This window comes from Mustelus asterias, chromosome 22 (genome assembly GCF_964213995.1).
Source record: "Mustelus asterias chromosome 22, sMusAst1.hap1.1, whole genome shotgun sequence".
NCBI classification, from domain to species: Eukaryota; Metazoa; Chordata; class Chondrichthyes; order Carcharhiniformes; family Triakidae; genus Mustelus; species Mustelus asterias.
The window spans coordinates 63325593-63347642 of NC_135822.1; the positions used below are offsets into that span (position 1 = coordinate 63325593).

Sequence of the window (22050 nt, forward strand, 5' to 3'; positions counted from 1 at the left end):
AATTATGCAAACCTAGAACTAAGTTAGATGTGACGAGGTGCTTCGCAGAGTGAGATCGATCGCTAGTATGTGTGGCAAGTGTGGACCTCTGCAATCATTCAGAGAGGAGCGGGATGATTTCCTGAGATAGAAGATAGATGGCTCATTGGGGACGTATGCCATCTAGTTAAAATAATTTAACAGAACTGCACTCACAATTTTCAGCGGGCCAGAGAGTTCTTCCCACCAAATTATCCAAAACCTTTTTCTCTTTTATCATAGAAATTAGGTAAATGAGAGGTCATATGTTCTGGCGGTGCTGGTCAAGGGAAGCCAAACTCTCATGCATTACAACTGATACGTCAAAAAAGACACGGGGTTCTGACCCATCTGATCATGTCCATTCAATTATCTTGTCCCCCGAGTTTCTCTTTCAACTTAGTTGCCTGAGTGAACACACGGTTGTGCAGCAATAAAACCATGATGTGGAGATGCCAGTGTTGGACTGGGGTAAGTACAGTAAGAAGTCTCACAACACCAGGTTAAAGTCAAACAGGTTTATTTGATAGCACAAGCTTTTGGAGTCTTGCTCCTTCCTTAAGTGAGTGAAGAGTTGTGTTCACAACTCTTCACTCACCTTCACTCAGGAAGGAGCAAGACTTCGAAAGCTTGTGCTACCAAATAAACCTGTTGGACTTTAACCTGGTGTTGTGAGACTTCTTACAGCAATAAAACCCACAGAGCATCTTGCACTTTCTGATGTACGACTGATGGCCAGGCTCTCATTTTATTATGGATGAATATGAAAAAGGCACAAAATTACCCTTTTGAGTGTACCTAAACACAGATATCAAATTCCATCTTGCAGTGATAATGAGTGGTCCTTCCATTTACAAACAAAATTGCCGGTCATCTTCCTGTCCATACAAGATGGTACTGAGTGAATAATATGGAAATCACCCAATCAAGAGGTCCAGATTGAATCAGAAACTATGAATAGGTTTGGTTAATCAAATTGAAGTTTTAACCTGCCAGCTCAAATAGCTGCCCTGGTGATCCATTCAAGTTCGGATGAAGAAATGAGTACTTGGCCTGCCATTACATTCAAGGTTATGGGCCAAGTGTTGTCAAGTGGGATTAGGTGGGCAGATCAGGGTCTTTCATGCGTCAGTGCAGACTTGATGGGCCAAAGTGCCTCTTTGCACTGTAGTATTCTGTGATTGAAAGTGAAAATTTAGTACAATTTATTTGGTGCTTACGTTTGACAACAGCTGATGGGCATCTTTTAAAGAAGTTAAAGCCTTGACAATAAAATGTGTGGCCCCCATCCTTATAAGTTAGCAGGTTGTGCCAATTCATGAAACATGGCCCATGATCACAAGATATGATTCAACACCCTCTGAACTTGCATACAGAACTAAAGCTGCTGCACAAATTCTGTAAGTCTCAAGTATCTGAAAGAAAGTCCTGTAAGGAGGAAAAATGCAGGGTAAGGAGCGTCTAATTCAACCCATTTGCGATCTATAAATTAGCGTGACTGGCAGAACACAATTCAGCAATGACTTGGATACCTATAATGTGTTTAACTTAGTAAAATGCCTCAAGTGCTTCGCAGCAGAGATATCAAACAAAATCAGAGACAAAATGACATAGGGAGATATTAGGACAGGTGACCAGAAGGTTGGTCACAAGAGGTTATTTGTGAAGTGCGTCTGAAAGGGGAACAGAGGGTGTAGTTTTAAGAAGTGAATTCTTGAGCCCAAAGCCTTGTGAGAATTGAACAAACAATTCAACACAAATTATCAAAAAACATGAAAGATAGAGACAGTCAGCAAGAGAAGAAAAAGAGAAACCTTTGTGTGACCTGCGCATCAAGACCAAAAAACAAATTCCCTGTTCCCTTGCAAACCACTGGTATCTGTACAGGATGCATTTTCAGGTGTGTGTTTGTGAGTGCGTGCGCGTGAGTGAGAGTGCGTGTGAGTGAGTGAGAGCATGCGTGTGCGAGTGAGTGCGTGTGTGTGTGTGAATGAGAGTGCGTGTGCGTGGATGAGTGCGTGAGTGAGTGAGTGAAAATGATGCGGGCGTGAGTGAGTGAGTGAAAATGATGCGGGCGTGCGTGTGTGAGAGTGAGTGTGAGTGCATGAGTGAGTGAGTGCATGCGTGCGAGTGCATGCGTGCGAGTGCATGCGTGCGAGAGTGAGGTGAGTGAGAGTGTGAGAGTGAGTGAGTGAGTGAGAGTGAGTGAGTGGAGTGAGTGAGAGTGAGGTGAGTGAGAGTGTGAGTGAGTGAGTGTGAGGTGAGTGAGTGAGTGAAAGTGGAGTGAGTGAGTAAGTGTGAGTGAGTGAGTGAGTGGAGTGAGTGTGAGTGAGTGTGAGTGAGTGTGAGTGAGTGAGTGAGTGTGCGTGAGTGAGTGAGTGGAGTGAGTGAGTGAGGTGAGTGAGAGTGTGAGTGAGTGAGTGTGAGGTGAGTGAGTGAGTGAACGTGGAGTGAGAGTGAGTGAGTGAGTGTGAGGTGAGTGAGAGTGTGAGTGAGTGTGAGTGAGTGAGTGTGAGTGAGAGTGAGGTGAGTGAGTGAGTGAGTGGAGTGAGTGAGTGAGTGAGTGAGAGTGAGTGAGTGAGTGAGTGAGTGAGTGAGTGAGTGAGTGAGTGAGTGAGTGAGTGAGTGCGTGAGTGCGTGAGTGCGTGTGAGTGAGTGAGTGAGTGAGTGAGTGAGAGTGAGTGAGTGAGTGAGTGTGAGTGAGTGAGTGAGTGAGAGTGAGGTGAGTGAGAGGGTGAGTGAGTGAGTGGAGTGAGTGAGTGAGTGAGAGTGAGTGAGTTGAGTGAGTGAGAGTGAGAGTGTGAGTGAGTGAGTGAGTGAGTGAGTGAGTGTGAGTGAGGTGAGTGCGTGCGTGAGTGAGTGAGTGAGTGAGTGAGTGAGTGAGTGAGTGCGTGCGAGTGCATGCATGTGTGTATCCGTGAGTGAGTGTGTGAATGAGTGAGAGTGAATGCGTGAGTGCGTGCGTGTGAGTGAATGCATGAGTGAGTGAGTGCATGCGTGCGAGTGCATGCGTGAGTGCATGCACGCGCATGAGTGCGTGCGTGAGTGAGTGCGTGAGTGCGTGAAAGTGAATGCGTGAGTGTGCGCAAGTGCGTGCGAGTGAGTGAGTGAGTGAGCGTGTGAGTGAGTGAGTGAGTGGAGTGAGTGAGTGTGAGGTGAGTGTGAGTGAGTGAGTGTGAGGTGAGTGAGTGAGTGAGTGAGAGTGTGAGTGAGGTGAGTGAGGTGAGTGAGTGAGTGAGAGTGAGTGAGTGTGAGTGGAGTGAGTGAGTGAGAGCGAGGTGAGTGAGAGTGTGAGTGACTGAGTGAGTGAGTGAGAGTGAGTGGAGTGATTGAGTGAGAGTGAGTGAGGAGTGGAGTGAGTGAGTGAGTGAGGTGAGTGAGGTGAGTGTGAGTGTGAGTGCGTGAGTGAGTGAGTGAGTGAGTGCGTGCGTGCGTGCGTGCGTGCGAGTGCATGCATGTGTGTATCCGTGAGTGTGTGTGTGAATGAGTGAGAGTGAATGCGTGAGTGCGTGCGTGAGTGCGTGCGTGAGTGCGTGAGAGTGAATGCATGAGTGAGTGCATGCGTGCGAGTGCATGCGTGAGTGCATGCATGCGCATGAGTGCGTGCGTGAGTGCGTGAAAGTGAATGCGTGAGTGTGCGCGAGTGCGTGCGAGTGAGTGAGTGAGCGAGCGCGTGCGTGAGTGAGTGGAGTGAGTGAGTGAGTGAGTGAGTGTGAGTGAGCGCGTGCGTGAGTGAGTGAGTGAGTGAGTGAGCGCGTGCGAGTGAATGCGTGCGTATGAGTGCATGCGTGCGCGTGCGTGAGTGTGTGCGAGAGCGTGAGTCGGTGCGTGAGTGCGTGCGAGAGCATGAGTCGGTGCGTGTGTGCGTGAATGAGTGCGTGTGTGCGAGTGCGTGCGTGCGAGAGCGAGCGAGCGTGTGAGCGCGTGCATGCATGCGAGCGAGAGCGTGCATGAGTGCGTGCATGTAAGTGCGTGAGTGTGTGCGAGTGCGTGAGCGAGTGAGTGAGTGCGTGCATGCGTGCAAGTGCGTGCGTGCGAGCGCGCGCGCAAGTACGTGCGTGCAAGTGCGTGCGTGCGTGATTCAGTGTGAGAGTGTGTGTGTGTCTGTTGCAGCAACCATTCTGAGTGGTGCAGTGCAGATTTTTCTCTATTGAATTGTCTTTCTAATTTGTAACGAAAAGAATTGATCTGACAAATGAGCAAGGTGAAGCTGTGACATTGAACCACAGCTTTGTCGCTTGCAGACAAATGAGCAAGTGCAACAAAACGGACCTTATAGAATGTCCTGCAAAGCCAAAGATAATCACTGATGCACATGAAGTCAAGGTGCACACTTTGCCTCTTCCATCTCAATCCACTGCGATCTGTCAACTGGTTTACAATCTAAGCACTTTGCATCGGATTAGTTCAGTGCTTCCTGCATGGTGCTCAGAAAGACTGGCTGCAGGCCACTACTGTACCAGAGGCATGTTGGGGGTATTGGATTATACAAAAGGATCTGCATGACTCCAAATTGTTCCCACCCCCATTCCCCCTTGCAATTACTGACAAATATACAATTTGGCACATTGTGGCATGTTTTGGAATGGCAACATGGTGGTAACACTACTGGAGTGTGTTCGGAAACCAAAAGTAGTTTCAAGGGATTTAGATGTGTACGGGTAAACATAAGGTATTTTTTTAGGTGGATTTAATGTTTCTGTGCCCGAAAGAAACCTATGGTGGAATCATGCAGGACAAAAGTGTTCTTATGTGTGGAGGTTGGTTTTAATTCCAACTAGGTTTCTATTGTGCTTAGAGATGTTTATGGTGTGCAGAACAAATAGTTGCAGCCATTACTGATAAACTAAAGGCCCTTCCCAAAAAGGGAGAGCTTTTCTTTGCTCTTTAGTTTTTAACCAGATGCTAGGGTAGTTGAAGATAGACAGCTGGAGAGAATATCTCTCTCAGCTTTGCTAGAAGAAAAGCCATAGCATGGAGTAATGGTTAACAATCCAGTGCCAGAAATCTAAAGGACAGCTACTTAAGGAAACCAGAGAAATGAAGAGGCGTTTCCAGGAAGCCTTAAGTTAAAGGAATGAAGAGGAACTGGAAGAACATGATACTGTTCATTCAAGTCACAGAACTGAAAAAGAACTGGCTAGTGAGAGGTGAGTAAGAGATCTGGAGTGGTTCTAAAGTTTGTGATATCTGACTGCAGTTTATGAGATGATAATTTAAATAACTATGGAAGAATTGGTGGGCTGGATATTGGAATGTGTGTGTGTAAAAGCAGTCAAGACAAAGAAATCCTAAAGCGATTGGTATAAAACCTGGAGTGGATTCGCTGCTAGAAGTGGGCAGAAGCTCTGTTCAACAGAATCCTTTGGAAAACGTGGAATAGATTTTCAAATGCAAACCACGAAGTGAAAGTATAACTCAGACAAGATTTTAAACTGTGTTTTTGGGAGTGGAGCTTGGAAACTCTCAAAGGACAATCATCTGGGGGAGAATCTGAAGAGAAAACCACAGACACTAACTTGGGTTCAGAGTGGAGTGTGTGTTTAATCACAGTCAATCTGTGCGCTTTAAAAAAAGATGTGTGTTTGGTAATGAGCCCATTGTAGCTTCAAATCTGCTTGGTCATCCATGTTAATCTTAAAACCGATGTGTATTTGTTAATCTAAGGGGTGAATCTAAAGTAAAGGAGTACTGTATTATGATCCAGTACTCTCACGTTTAATAAAAAAAATTTTTTCTTCTTTTTAAAACTAATCAACAGGCCTGTGACTTTATTCCTTCATGTTTGATTTTAAAAAAGGGTAAAGGTTCTGGTCCTTTGAGCCATGATTCCAATTTGGGATCTTCCCGCCCAGTTATAACTTCAACTGGGATCATAACACTAGCAATCTGGAGGCCCAGATTTTAATACTCCAGAGACATGAGATCACCTTGCACCAGATATTCTGACTTTTGCTGATGGTTGCACAGTGTCCAGTGCCATTTGCAACTTCTCAGATACTGTGCTGGCATGCAGAAAGATTTGGATGACATTCAGGCTGAGACTGATTAGTGGAAAGTGACATGCAAGCCACACAAAATGCCAAGCAATAACCATCTCCACCAAGAGAGAATCCAACCATTACCATCACTGAATCCCCCACTATTAACATCCTGCGGGTGACCACTGAGCAGAAACTGAACTGGACAAGTCGCATAAACACTGTGGCTGCAAGAGTGGGAATTCAGAGGCTGGGAATTCTGTGGCAAGGAACTCACCTTCTGACTGTCCAATGCCTGTCCATCTATTAAGCAAAAGTCAGGAATGTGATGGAATACTCTCCATTGCCTTTCTGAGTACAGTTCCAACCACCAACAAGTGCCATTCAGTACAAGTACCCTGTTTTATCAGCACATTATCCACCACCTTAATAATTCATTTCCTTTACCACCAGCGCGCTCAGTGGCAGCACTGGGGGCCATTTCCGAGATGCACTGCACCCACAAACTCTACCACTTCAAAGAACAAGGAAAGGACAACAGATTCATGACAAAAACACCACTTGCGAGTTTCCCGCTAAGTTACAGGCCACCCTGACTTGGAAAGGTATTGCTGTTCCCTCACTGTCACTGGCCAAAATTCTGGAACGCCCTCCCTAACAGAACTGTCAGAATACATACACCAGATGGACTGTAGAAGTTCAAGGTGGCAGCTGACCAACACCTTTTCACGGGAACTTACGGAAGGACAATAAATGCTGGCCATGCCCATATCCCATAAATAAGCAAAAAGTCTTTAAGTTATAACAGCACAACTAAAACAACAAGGCTGGGAGTAAGTTTCAGCTCCTGTCTACTTCTAAGATGGTGGTGAATGCAATGTTGTCTGCTTTTCATACATGACGATAATCAATAATTGCGGTTTGCTGCAGTACAAAAGATTTATTGCTCCTGGTAAGATCTAATGGAGACCCAAGCATCTTAACAAATAAAATGGCAGGTGAGTTGGGAAGCAGAGGACACAATTTCAGGTCATTCACATAAGGATTTGAGGTAAGGTGAGAACTTGCTTTTACATAGTGTTAGGAATTTCAAATTAAAAGTAAAGATTTTGACAAAACAAGTCTGATAGACATTACGCTGCACTAAGGGCTGAGAGATACAGATCAAACTAGTAGCAGGGTGAGACTAATAGTTTGTTAAGCAAAGTGGGGTCTGGCAGTCTTGTGGCCCAGTTCATAGCCACATCCAGTTTGCAAACAGTTTTCTTTCCTCAGAGTCAAGCTGTTGTGCTGAAAGCAGAAGAAGTTGTCTATGTTAGACCCCAGAAGTTCTGCTCTAAATTGGAATAAAAGGCTCCCATTAAAAAAAACTACAGGTGCTGTGTGGTAATTATTTGCTGGATTTGCCAGTGTTAATGGGATGTTGTTTTGGGGAGGTGAATTCTCAGAGTTCAGGGAAGTAGATAGGTTTAGATGGGGGTGGGGATAATTCAACTACACTGTCTGGGTAACCATTATTATAGTCAAGTGTAAATGTTGTTCTTTACTGTTGCCTTTCTTTTATTGTGTTTTAAAGTTTAATAAATGTTTTGTTATTTGAATGATTTCCAACAGACTGATCCCTTTCCTCATCAGGTTTCATCTGTTTTCTCACATTTTTCCCAAATTGTAAAAATAAACGATTGAGAATCCCCCTAAAGGGGCAATTTACTGTGATCAATCAACCGAACCCGCACATCTTTGGAGTGTGGAAGGAAACCTGAGCACCCGGAGGAAACTCACATAGACACGGGAGAACCTGGAAACTCCACACAGACAGTGACCCAAGGCCGGAATTTAACCCAGTACCTGGCACTGTGAGGCAGTAGTGCTAACCACTGTGCTGTCCAATGAGAGCACTTTTAACGATGTGTAGTCAATGCAAATGCTTCTAGGCCAGTTGAAGTCTAATAATCTCACTGATTTGAAGTGGGTAGAAAGGCTTCCCTTTGTTTACTTTGTATTACTGTTGAGAGAGTGAACCAATCACCAAAGTGGCCTCAGCTTTCGATGCAGTTGGTAAATGTAATACAGGAGGAGGTCCACACGAACAACAGAGCATGACCTTGCTGGATTATGCACATGCAAATTGAAGCAAAGGATTAAAGCAGTACTTTGCAAACTATTTGCCAATGTGACACCATTGAATTCACCACCACCTTCCCAAGAGCAATGAGGGAAACAAGTGCCAGCCTTGCCACCAATCCTTACATCCCACAGCAGAATATATTAAAACTCTTGAAAATTAACATGATCCCAACAAAAGCAAAAGAGCTATAAAGTAGCATTCAGTGCAGAGTTAAAGTTGGTTTATCAAAGATCAACATATGAAAATACATTATTGTGGTAGTGAGCCCCTTTAAGGACAAGGCTTTGGAGGGTTATGTGACCAGTTTGGCCAATCACGCCAAAGCGAGCGAATCCTGGGGCTGAGCGCAGGCTCTGCCAGGAATTCTGGACTTAAAATAATCGGTAGCATCTTGCTCACTGTCTGGATACACTTATTCCTGTTCATTAATAGTTCTTCAGTTACTCCATTTTCCAAAAGATATACTTGGCGACAAGGATCAACTGAGCATTTTCCATTTGCCATGGAGAATGGAAAAGCAGACCTTCTGTAAAAATCGTTACAAACACGTCTATTCAGCAGTCAGAGAATTATCAAAATACCTCTCATCTGAAAAGCTTGAGCCCTATGATTCTTCTGTAAAGCAAATGAAATGGAGAAGGGGGGAGGTGGGCGCAGATGAGAAGCAAAGGGTAATTCTATTAACAGCCAGCTGTGCCCAATCCCATTAGTTGATAAGGAGCTTGACTTCCCTGATGCTAAAACCTTTGAAGAAGAAATATGGCATTTTCACCTGAAGCCCTGGGTGATTGAATTAAACTGGTATCTCTGCACAATGGCAAAATGGAATGAAGGCTTAAAGCTGCAATGGGGACGTGATAGCAGCTATCGTGGCAAGGTTGAGGCAAACAGCTGAACATTGTGAATTTTTGAACATCCCTGAATGAGATGTTGAGAAACCGGCTGATGTGTGGGGTGAATAATACTGTCATACAGAAGAAACTGTTGACCGAAGCTGAAATAAGGTGTTGGAAACTGCCCTTGCCATAAAAAGTGCAGAAAAAAAAATGCGATGGAACTCCAAAGCATGCAAGCTGGCAAGGTCCACCAAGTTTGGAGGGAAACTGCTCATAGCAGTAGCTCCAGGGATGTAGGTGCAGAGTTTAACAGACAAAGATGTACAGGACTACAGAGAGTAAAGGGGTATAGGAGATTCAGTTTACAAACCAAGATCTGTGATGAATGCTGTCGGTATGGTGGAGCCCAACTCCAAGAAAAGTGGTTTAGGTCACACAAGAAGCAAGTGCAAGGCTAAACTGGATCTGCCCGGTATAGAGGGAAAAAAATTCCGGCTCCAGTGCACAGAACAGAGAGTAAGTATGAAGAAAGATCAGAGATATATAGGTTGGATATCATCAAGGTGGGCAAAAAAAGAGGCTCCCATCACAATTGGTTCATGCTTGTCCACTCAGAATGGAGGTAGACACAGGAGGCGCCACCACAACGGTGGAACAAACTGATCAATACCAACAGGGAGGGCTCCAGACCCCACAGAATCCCTACCGTATTGGAGGCCATTCGGCCCATTGAGTCTGCACCAATAACAATCCCACCCAGGTCCTATCCCTGTAACTCCACATATTTACCCTGCTAATCCCCCTGACACTAAGGGGCAATTTAGCATGACCAATCAAGCTAACCCACACATCTTTGGACTGTGGGAGGAAACTGGAATGCCCGGAGGAAACCCACGCAGACATGGGGAGAACATCCCAACTCCACAAAGACAGTCACCCGAGGCCGGAATTGAACCAGGGTCTCTGGCACTGTGAGGCAGCAGTGCTAACACTTGTGCCACCGTGCCACTCCTCGAGATTAAAAAACATTGCAACTGGGCTGACGACATATATGGGAGGAGGCTTTTCGGATTTTGGGAACAACAACCTGCAAACCAGCAGTGTGCCCAATTTCCTTTCATTGTAGTTGAGGGCCAAGGGCCAAGCTTGATCGGACAAGACTGGCTTCAGGAAATAAAACTGAATTGGTTCAAACTTTTCAAAATGAACAACGGGAATCGGCATGACATCTTCAGGAGATGCCAGGAGGCATTTCAATTAGAACTCGGCAAAATACGAGGCTTGAAAGCCAAAATTTATGTCCAACTGGAGGCTACACCAAAACTCGACAGAGCAAGATCCGTGCCCTATTCACTACATGAGAAGGTGGAGAACCAACTTTGACGGTTAGAAGATTTGAGTATTATCAACGGTGAATCAGGTGGCAAAATTGGAGGACCTGTACGCCAAGCTAACTGGAGGTCTAACTTACACAAAGTTAGGCATGAGTCATGAGTACCAGCAGCTGTGACGCATTCAGGGATTTCATTATTTTGAACATATATAAGAGCCTATGGGGCAGCTCACCAAACTGCCATTTGGAGTCTCATCAGCTTGTGCAATCTTCAAATGCACAATGGAGAGCCTGTTACTAGGTTTACCTCAGGTACTTGTTGGATGATGTGCTAATTTAGGAGCCACGGAAGAGGAGTACCTAACCAACTTAGAGGAGAAGATTATTATTGAAAAGATTCCAGGAAGCAAGAGTAAGATTGAGAAAGAGAAAGAAAAGCACCTTTAAGGCAAACAAGATGACTTGCTTAGGTTTTGGAGTAGATGCACAAGGGTTGCACCCGATGGAAAATAAAGTTAGGGCCATTAAAGAAGCATCAGCCCCAAAGAATGTGTCAGAGTTAAAATCTTTTCCTGGAATGGTAAATTATTACGGAAGGTTGATTCCCAACTTGTCTCAGATACTGGCACCTCTACATGCATTATTAAAAATACACCAGAGATGGTACTGGAAGACATAGCAAAGCAAAGCCTTTGGACAAGTGAAACAAGCCCTGCAGTCATCCTGCCTTTTAGTCCATTTCAACCCTTCAAATGAAATTATTCGCACTTGTGATTCGTCTCTTTATGGAATTGGAGCCGTTCTGTCACATAAAATGAATGACGAGTTAGAAAGACCCACTGGCTATGCTTCAAGGATCCTAACTGATGCAGAAAAGGCATACTCATAGATCAAGAGGAGTTGGCCAGCATATCTGGGATAAAGATATTCCACCAATATGTTTACAGATGGTATTTCACTATAATTACTGATCCGACACCCTTTCTAGGCTTGTTTAGAGAAGAAAAGCCATCCCCCCAATAGCGTCTGCGATTGGCCGTTTATGAATATACCTTTAGACGGGGACTCAATGTCAAATGCAGAAGCCTTGAACCATCTCCCACTACCAGAAAGTACGCTGCCCCTGCCAGTGCCTCAAGAAATTATCCTTGCCTTGAATTTCCTCGGCACACCACCCATGTCATTGAAACAGATCAAATACTAGACAGAAGGATCCAATATTGCCCAGAGTTAAGCACATGATTCTTAATGCTGATGTTACAATTGAATGTCTGAACAACTAAAACCTTTTAAAATAGGGAAGGATGAATTGAGCTGCGAAGTTGGTATCTTTCTGTGGGGAGCCAGGGCTGTTGTCCCCATGCCTGGCAGGATACCTGGCGGTTCTCCCCATGCTTGGCAGGATATTATTGTTGGAGGAACAATCCAGAGATGTCCAAGATGAAAATGTTCGTTCACAGCTACGTGTATTGGCCCGGGTTAGATGCAGGCATAAAAAGCATGGTTAAACAGTGCAACCAATGCCGGGTACAACAAAGTTACTGTCGAGTGGCCAGGTCAATCGTGGGTGAGACTCAATATTTATTTGTAAGCCCATTCTTGGGCACAACATTCCTACTTAGAGTGGATGCAAAGTAAAAATAGCTAGACATCTATAAAATGAAGTCCATGACGTTTTTTGCAACAGTGGAAAAATTAAGGCAAAGTTAAGGTGTTGGTTTAGGACACTGGGACAGCATTTACTGGAAGGAGTTCCGGCATTTCATGTTACCAAACAGCATTTACCACACCACACTGTACTGCCCCTTCTCAAATGCATTGGCGGAGAGGGCTGTGCAAACTTTTAAAGCAGCCATGAAAAAGCTATCATCATCTCCACAGGCCAAATTTGTGTGTCTTCTTATAAAATAAAATCATAGAACCTTACAGTGCAGGAGGCCACCATTCGGCCCATCGAGTCTGCAACAACCGCAATCTTACCCAAACCCTATCCCCATACATTCACCCTAGCTAGTCCCCCTGACACTAAGGGGCAGTTTAGCATGGCCAATCCACCTAAACCGCACATCTTTGGAATGTGGGAGGAAACCGGAGCACCCAGAGGAAACCCACGCAGACACAGGGAGAATGTGCAAACTCCATACAGACAGTGACCTAAGCCGGGTCCTTGGCGCTGTGAAGCAGCAGTGCTAACCACTGTGCCATCCCTATTTATTTGTGAGGATGAAGTGTTTCACTCCAGGTGGGATTCTATTTACACAGTAGGAAGCTTTTATTAGAACAAACTTTATTTAGCAATACAGCTCAACTATAAAAAAAATTAGCTTAATATTTACCAATTGAACAAACATGACAAGATACAGTTCTTAACTGCTAACCTATCTCTATTAGTTCCAATTCAAGCAATATTCCTCTTATATACTTAAAATACCTCTTCAAAATCAGTTAGCAAACACATGCTTATTGCCAGGTCAAGAGTTCTCATAGCACTTCTGGAGGGAGAGAGATATATATATATATATATAGAGAGACACCTCTTGCTCATTACAAAACCAGACAGAAACTGATTGTTTTAAAATAAAAGAGAACTGTGTGTTTTCCCTGCAAGCTTAGCTCCTCCCATTAACATGACTGTCTCTGCCCATCAACCAACCAAAACCCTGCTCTGAAACCCCAGGATAAAAACCAAATAAACAAAAATGCATCAATTCAGATTAAAACAAACACATCCCTAGCTAAAATCAATCATTAACCTGCATTCTCAGCATGTGAACTGCCTGTTTTCTGCAGACAAATCAGCACCTTGTAAAACACTGTGACTCTTTGTGATAACTCAGTCTGCAGCGGGAGCCCCATTTTGCAGCGAATTGCTGGCAAAACACAGGTACCTGCCATTGGACAGTATAATGGATTCAAACAGCAAAAGGCTATAGCCAGTTGCCATGTAAAGGTCTGTATTTGCATGAGGCTGTCTTTTGTGGAGAATCTGGACATGTGGACAGGAAAGGTCTTCTCAGGGGCCTATGAGAGAGAGAGAGAGAGTGTGTGTGTGTGTGTGTGTGTGTGAGAGTGAGAGAGAGAGACAGAGGAAGAGAGTGTTTGTGTGTGTGTGTGCGTGTCTGACTTGGATACATGTATACGTGTGAGCTTGTTCAAGCAGATAATATAAATTTGGGTCTGTGCTCATGGGTGAATTTGTTTGTGCATGAGCGTGTATATGTGAGCGCGTGTGTGTATATGTGAGTGTGTGTGCATATGTGTGTGTGCATGTGCCTGCATGTTGGGGAAGGATGTATATTTGTGGGTCTGTGCAAGCTTGTGATTGTGTATCTGCCTGATGCTTTATATTCGGCACAGAAAGCAACTCCTCCTATTTGACCCTCTGCCAAAACAAACTCAGCAGGCAGAATCAATCCGCTTCTCTTTCAGAAATTCAGTCTGCAACCTTACCTGCAACCACAGGGAAGGGCTGGCTGATAATTATTTCCTGCATTACTACCTGCCATCCCTGATCTTAATTAACATAAATTAATTATAATACAGGCACAGCAGCTTTCAGATTTGTCAATATGGCTCATCCTTCAAACAGGTTATGTGGATGTCATACATTGGAAATCACAACACAATTATCCAGAGGACCAAACTGCAGCAAGTACTCCAAGGTCTCGGATATGGAATGAATGGGAGTGTGGAACGACAGGAGATATTCTCAGACCTATATTCAAATACCATGTCACAGGTGAAAGGCGAGAAAAACCCCTATTTCTAGCAGCAATGCATACAGGCCACCCACGCTGTGCACACACACACACGATAAGACTGTAAGGGGTGAACTCCCGACAAAACAGCAAATTCCTTAAGAGCCGGTCTCTGCATTCTGGCAGGTAACAATCACATCAAAAGTGAAAGCTGTTGCTGTCAGTTATTGCCCAGGATGTATCCATCATTAGCAGCAGTGGAATTTGTCAGGCAAGGTGCAAGCATACCTTAGATTGGGCACACTCTCAAAATAGTTTCCAGCTTGAATGACAATTTAAATGTGAATTTCCAAATGACACATGCTATGACCAACAATCCACTAATTGGAAGCTTCCCATTTTGAATAATCTTTTTCCTCCTTCCCATTTGTAACTTGATTCCAACCATGAATTTTGGGAACATCATTTATCATACTTTTTCAGTCAGGAGACCTCCCTTTACCATAAGTCCTTGTTTAATGTAGTCTCATTTCAACGTCAGCAAATTAATGGGGCCTATCATAGAATCCATCATCGAATCCCGACAGTGCAGGAGGTTGCCAGTCAGCCCATCAAGTCTGCACTGACCACAATTCCACCCAAGCCCTATCCCCACAACCCCATGCATTTACCCAAGCTCAGCTCCCTGACACGGCCAATCCACCTAACCCGCACATCTTTCGACTGTGGGAGGAACAGGGAGAACGTGCAAACTCCACACAGACAGTGACCCAAGGCCGGAACTGAACCCGGGTCCCTGGCGCCGAGAGGCAGCAGTGCTAACCACCGGGCCGGCTTGTAATCTAAATGAGTTTTTTGAAGCCCATTTTAATGTTGTTAAAATTGTTCCTGTGCCTCTGCTCTTCTCGCGAGCCAGGGAAGCAGTGACCATTTAAAAACCAACGTGGAAACAGCCCCAGTTCAGCCCCTCTACACCATCAGGATTCTCACTTCCTCAACATTGGAGCTCTAGCTTTGCATCAGATTGGGATCTGCAAATGGTCCACAAGAGTGAAGTAGCAAGAGGGCGAGTGAGGATCGAAGAAAGCCACAACTTGGGGGGGCAGAAGTCACAACTCGGTAACAGGGAGGGCAGAGGTCACAATTCGGGGAACAGGGAAAGCAGAGGTCACAACTCGGGGAACAGGGGTGGGAGAGGCCACAACTCGGGGAACAGTGAGCGCAGAGGTCACAACTCGGGGAACAGGGCAGGCAGAGGTCACAATTCGGGGAACAGGGAGAGCAGAGGTCACAACGGGGGGGAACAGGGAGGGCAGAGGTCACAACTCAGGGAACAGGGAGAGCAGAGGTCACAACTCGGGGAACAGGGAGAGCAGAGGTCACAACTCGGGGAACAGGGAGAGCAGAGGTCACAACTCGGGGAACAGGGAGGGCAGAGGTCACAACTCGGGGAACAGGGAGGGCAGAGGTCACAACTCGGGGAACAGGGAGAGCAGAGGTCACAACTCGGGGAACAGGGAGGGCAGAGGTCACAACTCGGGGAACAGGGAGAGCAGAGGTCACAATTCGGGGAACAGGGAGAGCAGAGGTCACAACTCGGGGAACAGGGAGGGCAGAGGTCACAACTTGGGGAACAGGGAGGGCAGAGGTCACAACTCGGGGAACAGGGAGAGCAGAGGTCACAACTCGGGGAACAGGGAGGGCAGAGGTCACAACTCGGGGAACAGGGAGAGCAGAGGTCACAATTCGGGGAACAGGGAGAGCAGAGGTCACAACTCGGGGAACAGGGAGGGCAGAGGTCACAACTCGGGGAACAGGGGTGGGAGAGGCCACAACTCGGGGAACAGGGAGGGCAAAGGTCACAATTCGGGGAACAGGGAGAGCAGAGGTCACAATGCGGAGAACAGGGAGGGCAGAGGTCACAACGCGGGGAACAGGGAGGGCAGAGGTCACAACTTGGGAACAGGGAGGACAGAGGTCACAACTCGGGGAACAGGGAGGGCAGAGGTCACAACTCGGGGAACAGGGAGAGCAGAGGTCACAACTCGGGGAACAGGGAGGGCAGAGGTCACAACTCGGGGAACAGGGAGGGCAAAGGTCACAACTCGGGGAACAGGGAGGGCAAAGGTCACAACTCGGGGAACAGGGAGGGCAAAGGTCACAACTCGGGGAACAGGGAGGGCAGAGGTCACAACTCGGGGAACAGGGAGGGCAGAGGTCACAACTCGGGGAACAGGGAGGGCAGAGGTCACAACTCGGGGAACGGGGAGGGCAGAGGTCACAACTCGGGGAACGGGGAGGGCAGAGGTCACAACTCGGGGAACGGGGAGGGCAGAGGTCACACCTCGGGGAACAGGGGCGGGAGAGGCCACAACTCGGGGAACAGGAAGAGTAGAGGTCACAACTCGGGGAACAGGGAGGGCAAAGTTCTCAACTCGGGGAACGGGGGGGCAGAGGTCGCAACTCAGGGAACAGGGAGGGCAGAGGACACCTCGGGAACAGGGAGAGCAGAGGTCACAACTCGGGGAACAGGGAGGACAGAGGTCACAACTCGGGAACAGGGAGGACAGAGGGGTCACAACTCAGGGAACAGGGAGGGCAGAGGTCACAACTCAGGGAACATGGCCAGGAGAGGCCACAGTTCAGGGAGCACAGGGGTGGGAGAGGCCACAATTCGGGGAGCACAGGGGCGGGAGAGGCCACAATTTGGGAAGCAGGGGCAGCGCTTCTGGCTGCTCTCAACCCCAGAATGCAATTTCATGCTGGCTGGACAATTCATGGGCAGCCATTGTGAAACATGGGCAGGCGTAGAGAAAGGGGAGATGGTATGAGTTAGTGCTGCGAATCTGCTCCCTCGGAGGGACAGCTGCTTCGGTCGGAGCTGTCTCAGGGAGCTGCAGACCTGTATAACTAAATTGCAATGGAAAACTATTCAAAGTGTTTCGGCAGCACATTCAAACACAAACCTCAGTCCCCAGACACCTTTTTAAATTTTATTTCAGACCGGAATGTTTGCCCACCCGAGATTGAGCTTAAACATAAAGACCACCGTAAAAGCAGATGGGCTGCGTAAAACTGCCATCAATTGTCCCCTTAATGGGCTAATTGTTTGCTTGATTGTTGGCGGGTGCACTTCCAACTCTCCAGCACGCCAGTCGACTGAAATATTCCACTAGTGCACGATGACACAGGACATGTGCCTGATGTCTTTTCGCACAATTCACTTGCTTCCAAGTCGAGCGAGTGCTCACCCGAGCAATGTAAAATAATGGTCTTTGTTTTTAAAAAATAGTCTGCAGTCATTGTGCTGAAATTGGAAGAAATTGCATTGAGATATCCGCTGCACCTGTTACATGTGGACATATGTAACAACTATTTGCCCCAGCCATGACTTCATGAATAGTTAATCTATTTTTTCTTTACATTCTGGATTGATACAGGGATTAGGGTGAAGAGACTTTGAATGATGAGCTCCTGGAAACTGATTATGCAGATATGTCACATGAAGAACAATGCCTCCAACAATATCCTGCTCTCTCAGTACTGGACTGACCTGTCAGACTAGTTTATAAACTCAAGTCTGCAGTGGGATTTGGATCTGAGCTGAGCAAATGATGACTCTTGAATGAGATGTTTTGAAAAGGTTTCTGCAGCCACACAGCTGGCATGGAACATACTAAAGGTTAAAGCTGTATCCACATCTATTTTCAACTATCTCAAAGTGTAGATTTGCCTATTATTTAGCATTTAGGAAGAGCATTTTCCAAACCCACAAAATTCAAACAGAACAAAGCAGCAGAATTAAAATGGGAAATTAATTTCTGGAACTTCTAACATAGAAACGTTTACAGGCCTCAGTTAAATGCCTGGGGATCACTCAGGCTCAGTCAGTCTACAAAGGCAGTGGTGTCACTGCACCTGTACCCAAATGAATGATGAACACAAAGATAATTGAGAACTATGATAATTTGACTAAGCTGCTGCAAGTGAGGATGGAGTATTTGGCATTCAGCCAAATCTCCATTCACTGCAGCGGGACCAGAGGATCCCGCCAGCGTGAACAGATGGAAGATTCCAGCCCAAGGGTCTGGTTCATGGAAAAATCCCAACAAGAATAAGAACTCTCGATTGTTTTAACTGTTGCTGTAGAAACGACCAAGTTACAAAACAATAAAGCGGAAACAAGGACTGCCGTTCAAATTTGGATTTTTGTGTGGGAGGTATCTGACCCCAACATGGGAAAATGGGACAGCTTGTTCCAGATTGCCCACTTCACGAAGGAGGTGAATCCAGGCCTTCACCTCATTTCTGGTGCAGGGCCAAAGGAATGTTGGCCTCCAGTTAACCGATCATGCATCTGGAGACAAATTGATTCTGGTGGTGGGAACATCTTGGGGGAAAAAAAACATAATTTCATTCCCACTCTCCAACTGCTGAAATAATTGAAGATAGACAATGACCAATTAGAATGACACATCCCAACCTTAAAATCACCACAGATCATAGAATGCTACATACAGACATAAAACACGGAAAGTTCATTTATTTATCTGTGGCATTTTCCACATGAAGACTATGATGGAGGTGCAGGCACTGAATAGAAAGAGAATCCTAAGACACAATGGGATATCTTTAAAAACTCTCAATTTCAGTGGAAATTCCCCAACCTTGCGCAAAAAAGTTCCCTCAGTTTCTAACAGTTATCTAGGGACCGACATGATTATCCCCTTACACCGCAGTGTTTATTTTAGTTTGGATTATCTAGAAACTTGAAATTGACATCAAATGATGTTAAAATGGATTCATTTGTAGTGCTGGATAAGTTAGACTTCTTGAGCAAAAAAGAGACATAGGATATGTGCACAATTACATTAACAGACAAACTGTATTAACAGCCTGGAAATCACAAAGGTACTTCAGCAGAAACATAAAGGTAGCGTTAAGCTCCCAAAATGTAAATTTCCACCCAAACCCCCATCACCAAATCTGGATAACCTCGCCTACAGAAGGTCCTTCAGTCTGACTCTTCTGGATTTTCTTTTTGTGCAAACCCATTTAAGGGTGCAACTGATTACAAATCTAAATTGGGGCGCCACAGGTTGCTGGATAAAGGCTCGTCAGCAGTGATTCCATTTCTGCTCTGCATCTCGAAATTGTGGGCAACAGATCACATCTGCCATGTTGTGAAGTTATGGAGCGTTGAATGCTCCAATTAATTCTTCTGGGAACACAGACCTCTGACATGAACATCAATCACTACTTTAAAGGCCATCTTCCACAATCAAGCACAATCATGTTCAGAAGGCAGTATGGACTGTCGTGATTTATCCTCCAAACATGAGAAAAGGTGACATGGGCTACTCATGCTACCAGTCTCCCACACAGCCCTCTTCAGGTTCCTGTTTTCCCATCCTGCCTCTCAGGTACCCAGTCTCCCTCGGCTCAGGCTTCCACACTCCTCCCTCTCTCAGGTCCCCTATCTCCGAATGAGTCCCTTTCCAAGATTCCCAGTATAAAATAGACAAAAGCCCACATATTTCAGGATTGTTATTGAAGTGTTGCTATTTCCAATAGGAAGCAGATGCATTATTTTCATAGATTAGTACTCACAAGTCAAACACGAGGTAGTGAAATCCTTCTTCTGATATGCTGTCATGGAGACGAACTAAAAATATAAAAGTAATTTTCCGTTAGGTTTTGGTAATTGAAACATCAGATTTATGAACAATCCACACACACTCACAAGGCTTTGTCACTTACTGAAGAAAAAATGCTGTTGATTCTTGTCACACAAAATGGAGGCGGTCCTTAATAAGAATAAGTCCAAGCCTGAGAAGCCTTTGTGATCATGGCCCTAAAGATTTGATGGTCATTTATCGTGCTAATTCTTCTGTTGGTTCCCAGATATGGCTTTGAAGACTCAATATCTGGTTTATCACAGACTTAATGTAGATTCCAGTAATCTGTCAAAATGCATGACAGAATTATAAATGATACGATCTTCCTGACTGGGTGATGTTTTCCAAACTCATCACAAAAGCAATAGTAACATATGACCAGGACCATTCAGCCTTCAAACATGCTTCCCCTTTCGAACAAATCATGGCCAATTTATATCTCAACTCTGCAAACCTGCCATTGCTTCAGATCCCTTGATACTTGAACCAGCAAAGTTCTATCGATCTCAGCCTTGAAAATTTCAATTACTTCAGCATCCACAATATTTCAAATTTTCACTACTTTTGTGTTTGAAATGTGCATCTTATTTAATTCCTAAATGATTCAGTTCTCATTTTAAGAGATCACCTTAGTTTGGATTCCCTCACCAGAGGAAATAGCTTCTTTGTATCACCCTGTTTCAAAAAAAACTTGATTATTTTGAACACGTCTATTTTAACACCCTCAACCATCTAAGTTCAAGTGACTACAAGTCAAGTTCATGCAATCTGTTTCCACAATTTAACATTTTACGCCCTGGAACAATTCTGGTCAATCTGCAACATGCCCCTTCCAAGGTCAACAAATTTGTCAAGGTTGGTGTGCAAAATGGATGAAGTACTCCAGGTGGGATCTCACTGAGGCACTATCTAAATGAAGCACTTCTTGACTTCTGAATTCCAACTTCCCTGAGATACAAGTCAACAGTGCTTTTCAAACTTTTCTGAAAGTTGTAAACAGTACTACACTCTGTTACTGTTAACTTATTATTCCTGGACCTAACTTCCAAACAACAGTGGGCAGTGAAGGGTATGTTCACACCATGGAATCTCCAGCAAACAAAGGGCACACAGATAGTGGAAAACCAGCAGCTTTGACCAAATTTGCGACTTAAGCTGAACCTTTCTGCCATACTGCTTTTCTTTCTCACAAAGGGTGGGCCTGAGTGATTCCAGGAGCATAGCAACTGATCTTTGGACAACGCAGTTCAAACCACTCAAAGTGACACCACTGCCCAGCTGAACTTTTAAAACATTCTTTCATGGGATGTGCGTGGTCGGTCATGTTTGAGTGCGTGGTACGTCATGTTTGACCAGTTTTTCGAGGAGGTTACCAGGAAAGTGGATGAAGGGAAGGCAGTGGATGTTGTCTATCTGGATTTCAGCAAGGCCTTTGACAAGGTCCCTCATGGGAGGTTAGTTAGGAAGGTTCAGTCGCTGGGTATACACGGGGAGGCAGTAAATTGGATTAGACACTGGCTCAATGGAAGAATTTCTTGCATGTTTGTAGAAACTTGATGTCTGTGACATCAATGGAAGAGGCCAGAGAGTGGTTGTGGAGGATTGCTTCTCTGAGTGGAGGCCTGTGACTAGTGGTGTGCCACAGGGATCGGTGTTGGGTCCATTGTTGTTTGTCATCTATATCAATGATCTGGATGATAATGTAGTAAATTGGATCAGCAAGTTTGCTGATGATACAAAGATTGGAGGTGTAGTGGACAGTGGGGAAGGTTTTCTAAGCTTGCAGAGAGATTTGGACCAACTAGAAAAATGGGCTGAAAAATGGCAAATGGAATTTAACACAGACAAGTGTGAGATATTGCACTTTGGAAGGACAAACCAAAGTAGAACGTACAGGGTAAATGGTAGGACTCTGAAGAGTGCAGTTGAACAGAGGGATCTGGGAATACAGGTACAGAATTCCCTAAAAGTGACGTCGCAGGTGGATAGGGTCGTAAAGAGTGCCTTTGGTACATTGGCCTTTATAAATCGAACTTTCGAGTATAAAAGTTGGAGTGTTATGGTAAGGTTATATAAGGCATTGGTGAGGCCGAATTTAGAGTATTGTGTACAGTTTTGGTCAGCTAGTTACAGGAAGGATGTAAATAAGGTTGAAAGAGTGCAGAGAAGGTTGACAAGGATGTTGCCGGTACTTGAGAAGCTGAGTTACAGAGAGAGATTGAATAGGTTGGGTCTTTATTCCCTGGAGCGTTGAAGAATGAGGGGGGATTTGATAGAGGTGTATAAGATTTTGATGGGTATAGATAGAGTGAATGCAAGCAGGCTTTTTCCACTGAGGCTAGGGGAGAAAAAAACCAGAGGGCATGGGTTAAGGGTGA

General features: G+C 45.2%; 1 protein-coding gene across 50 annotated transcripts in view; it reads right to left on the reverse strand.

The window, feature by feature from the left end:
• LOC144510121 (calcium/calmodulin-dependent protein kinase type II subunit beta) overlaps positions 1-22050 on the reverse strand; it is a 268446-nt gene that overhangs the window by 123082 nt on the left and 123314 nt on the right. For all 50 annotated transcript variants that reach the window (XM_078239439.1, XM_078239470.1, XM_078239437.1 and 47 more), the window contains exon 4: positions 19605-19659. In XM_078239439.1, coding sequence (XP_078095565.1) covers positions 19605-19659 — 55 coding nt within the window. The remainder of the gene's footprint in view (positions 1-19604; positions 19660-22050) is intronic.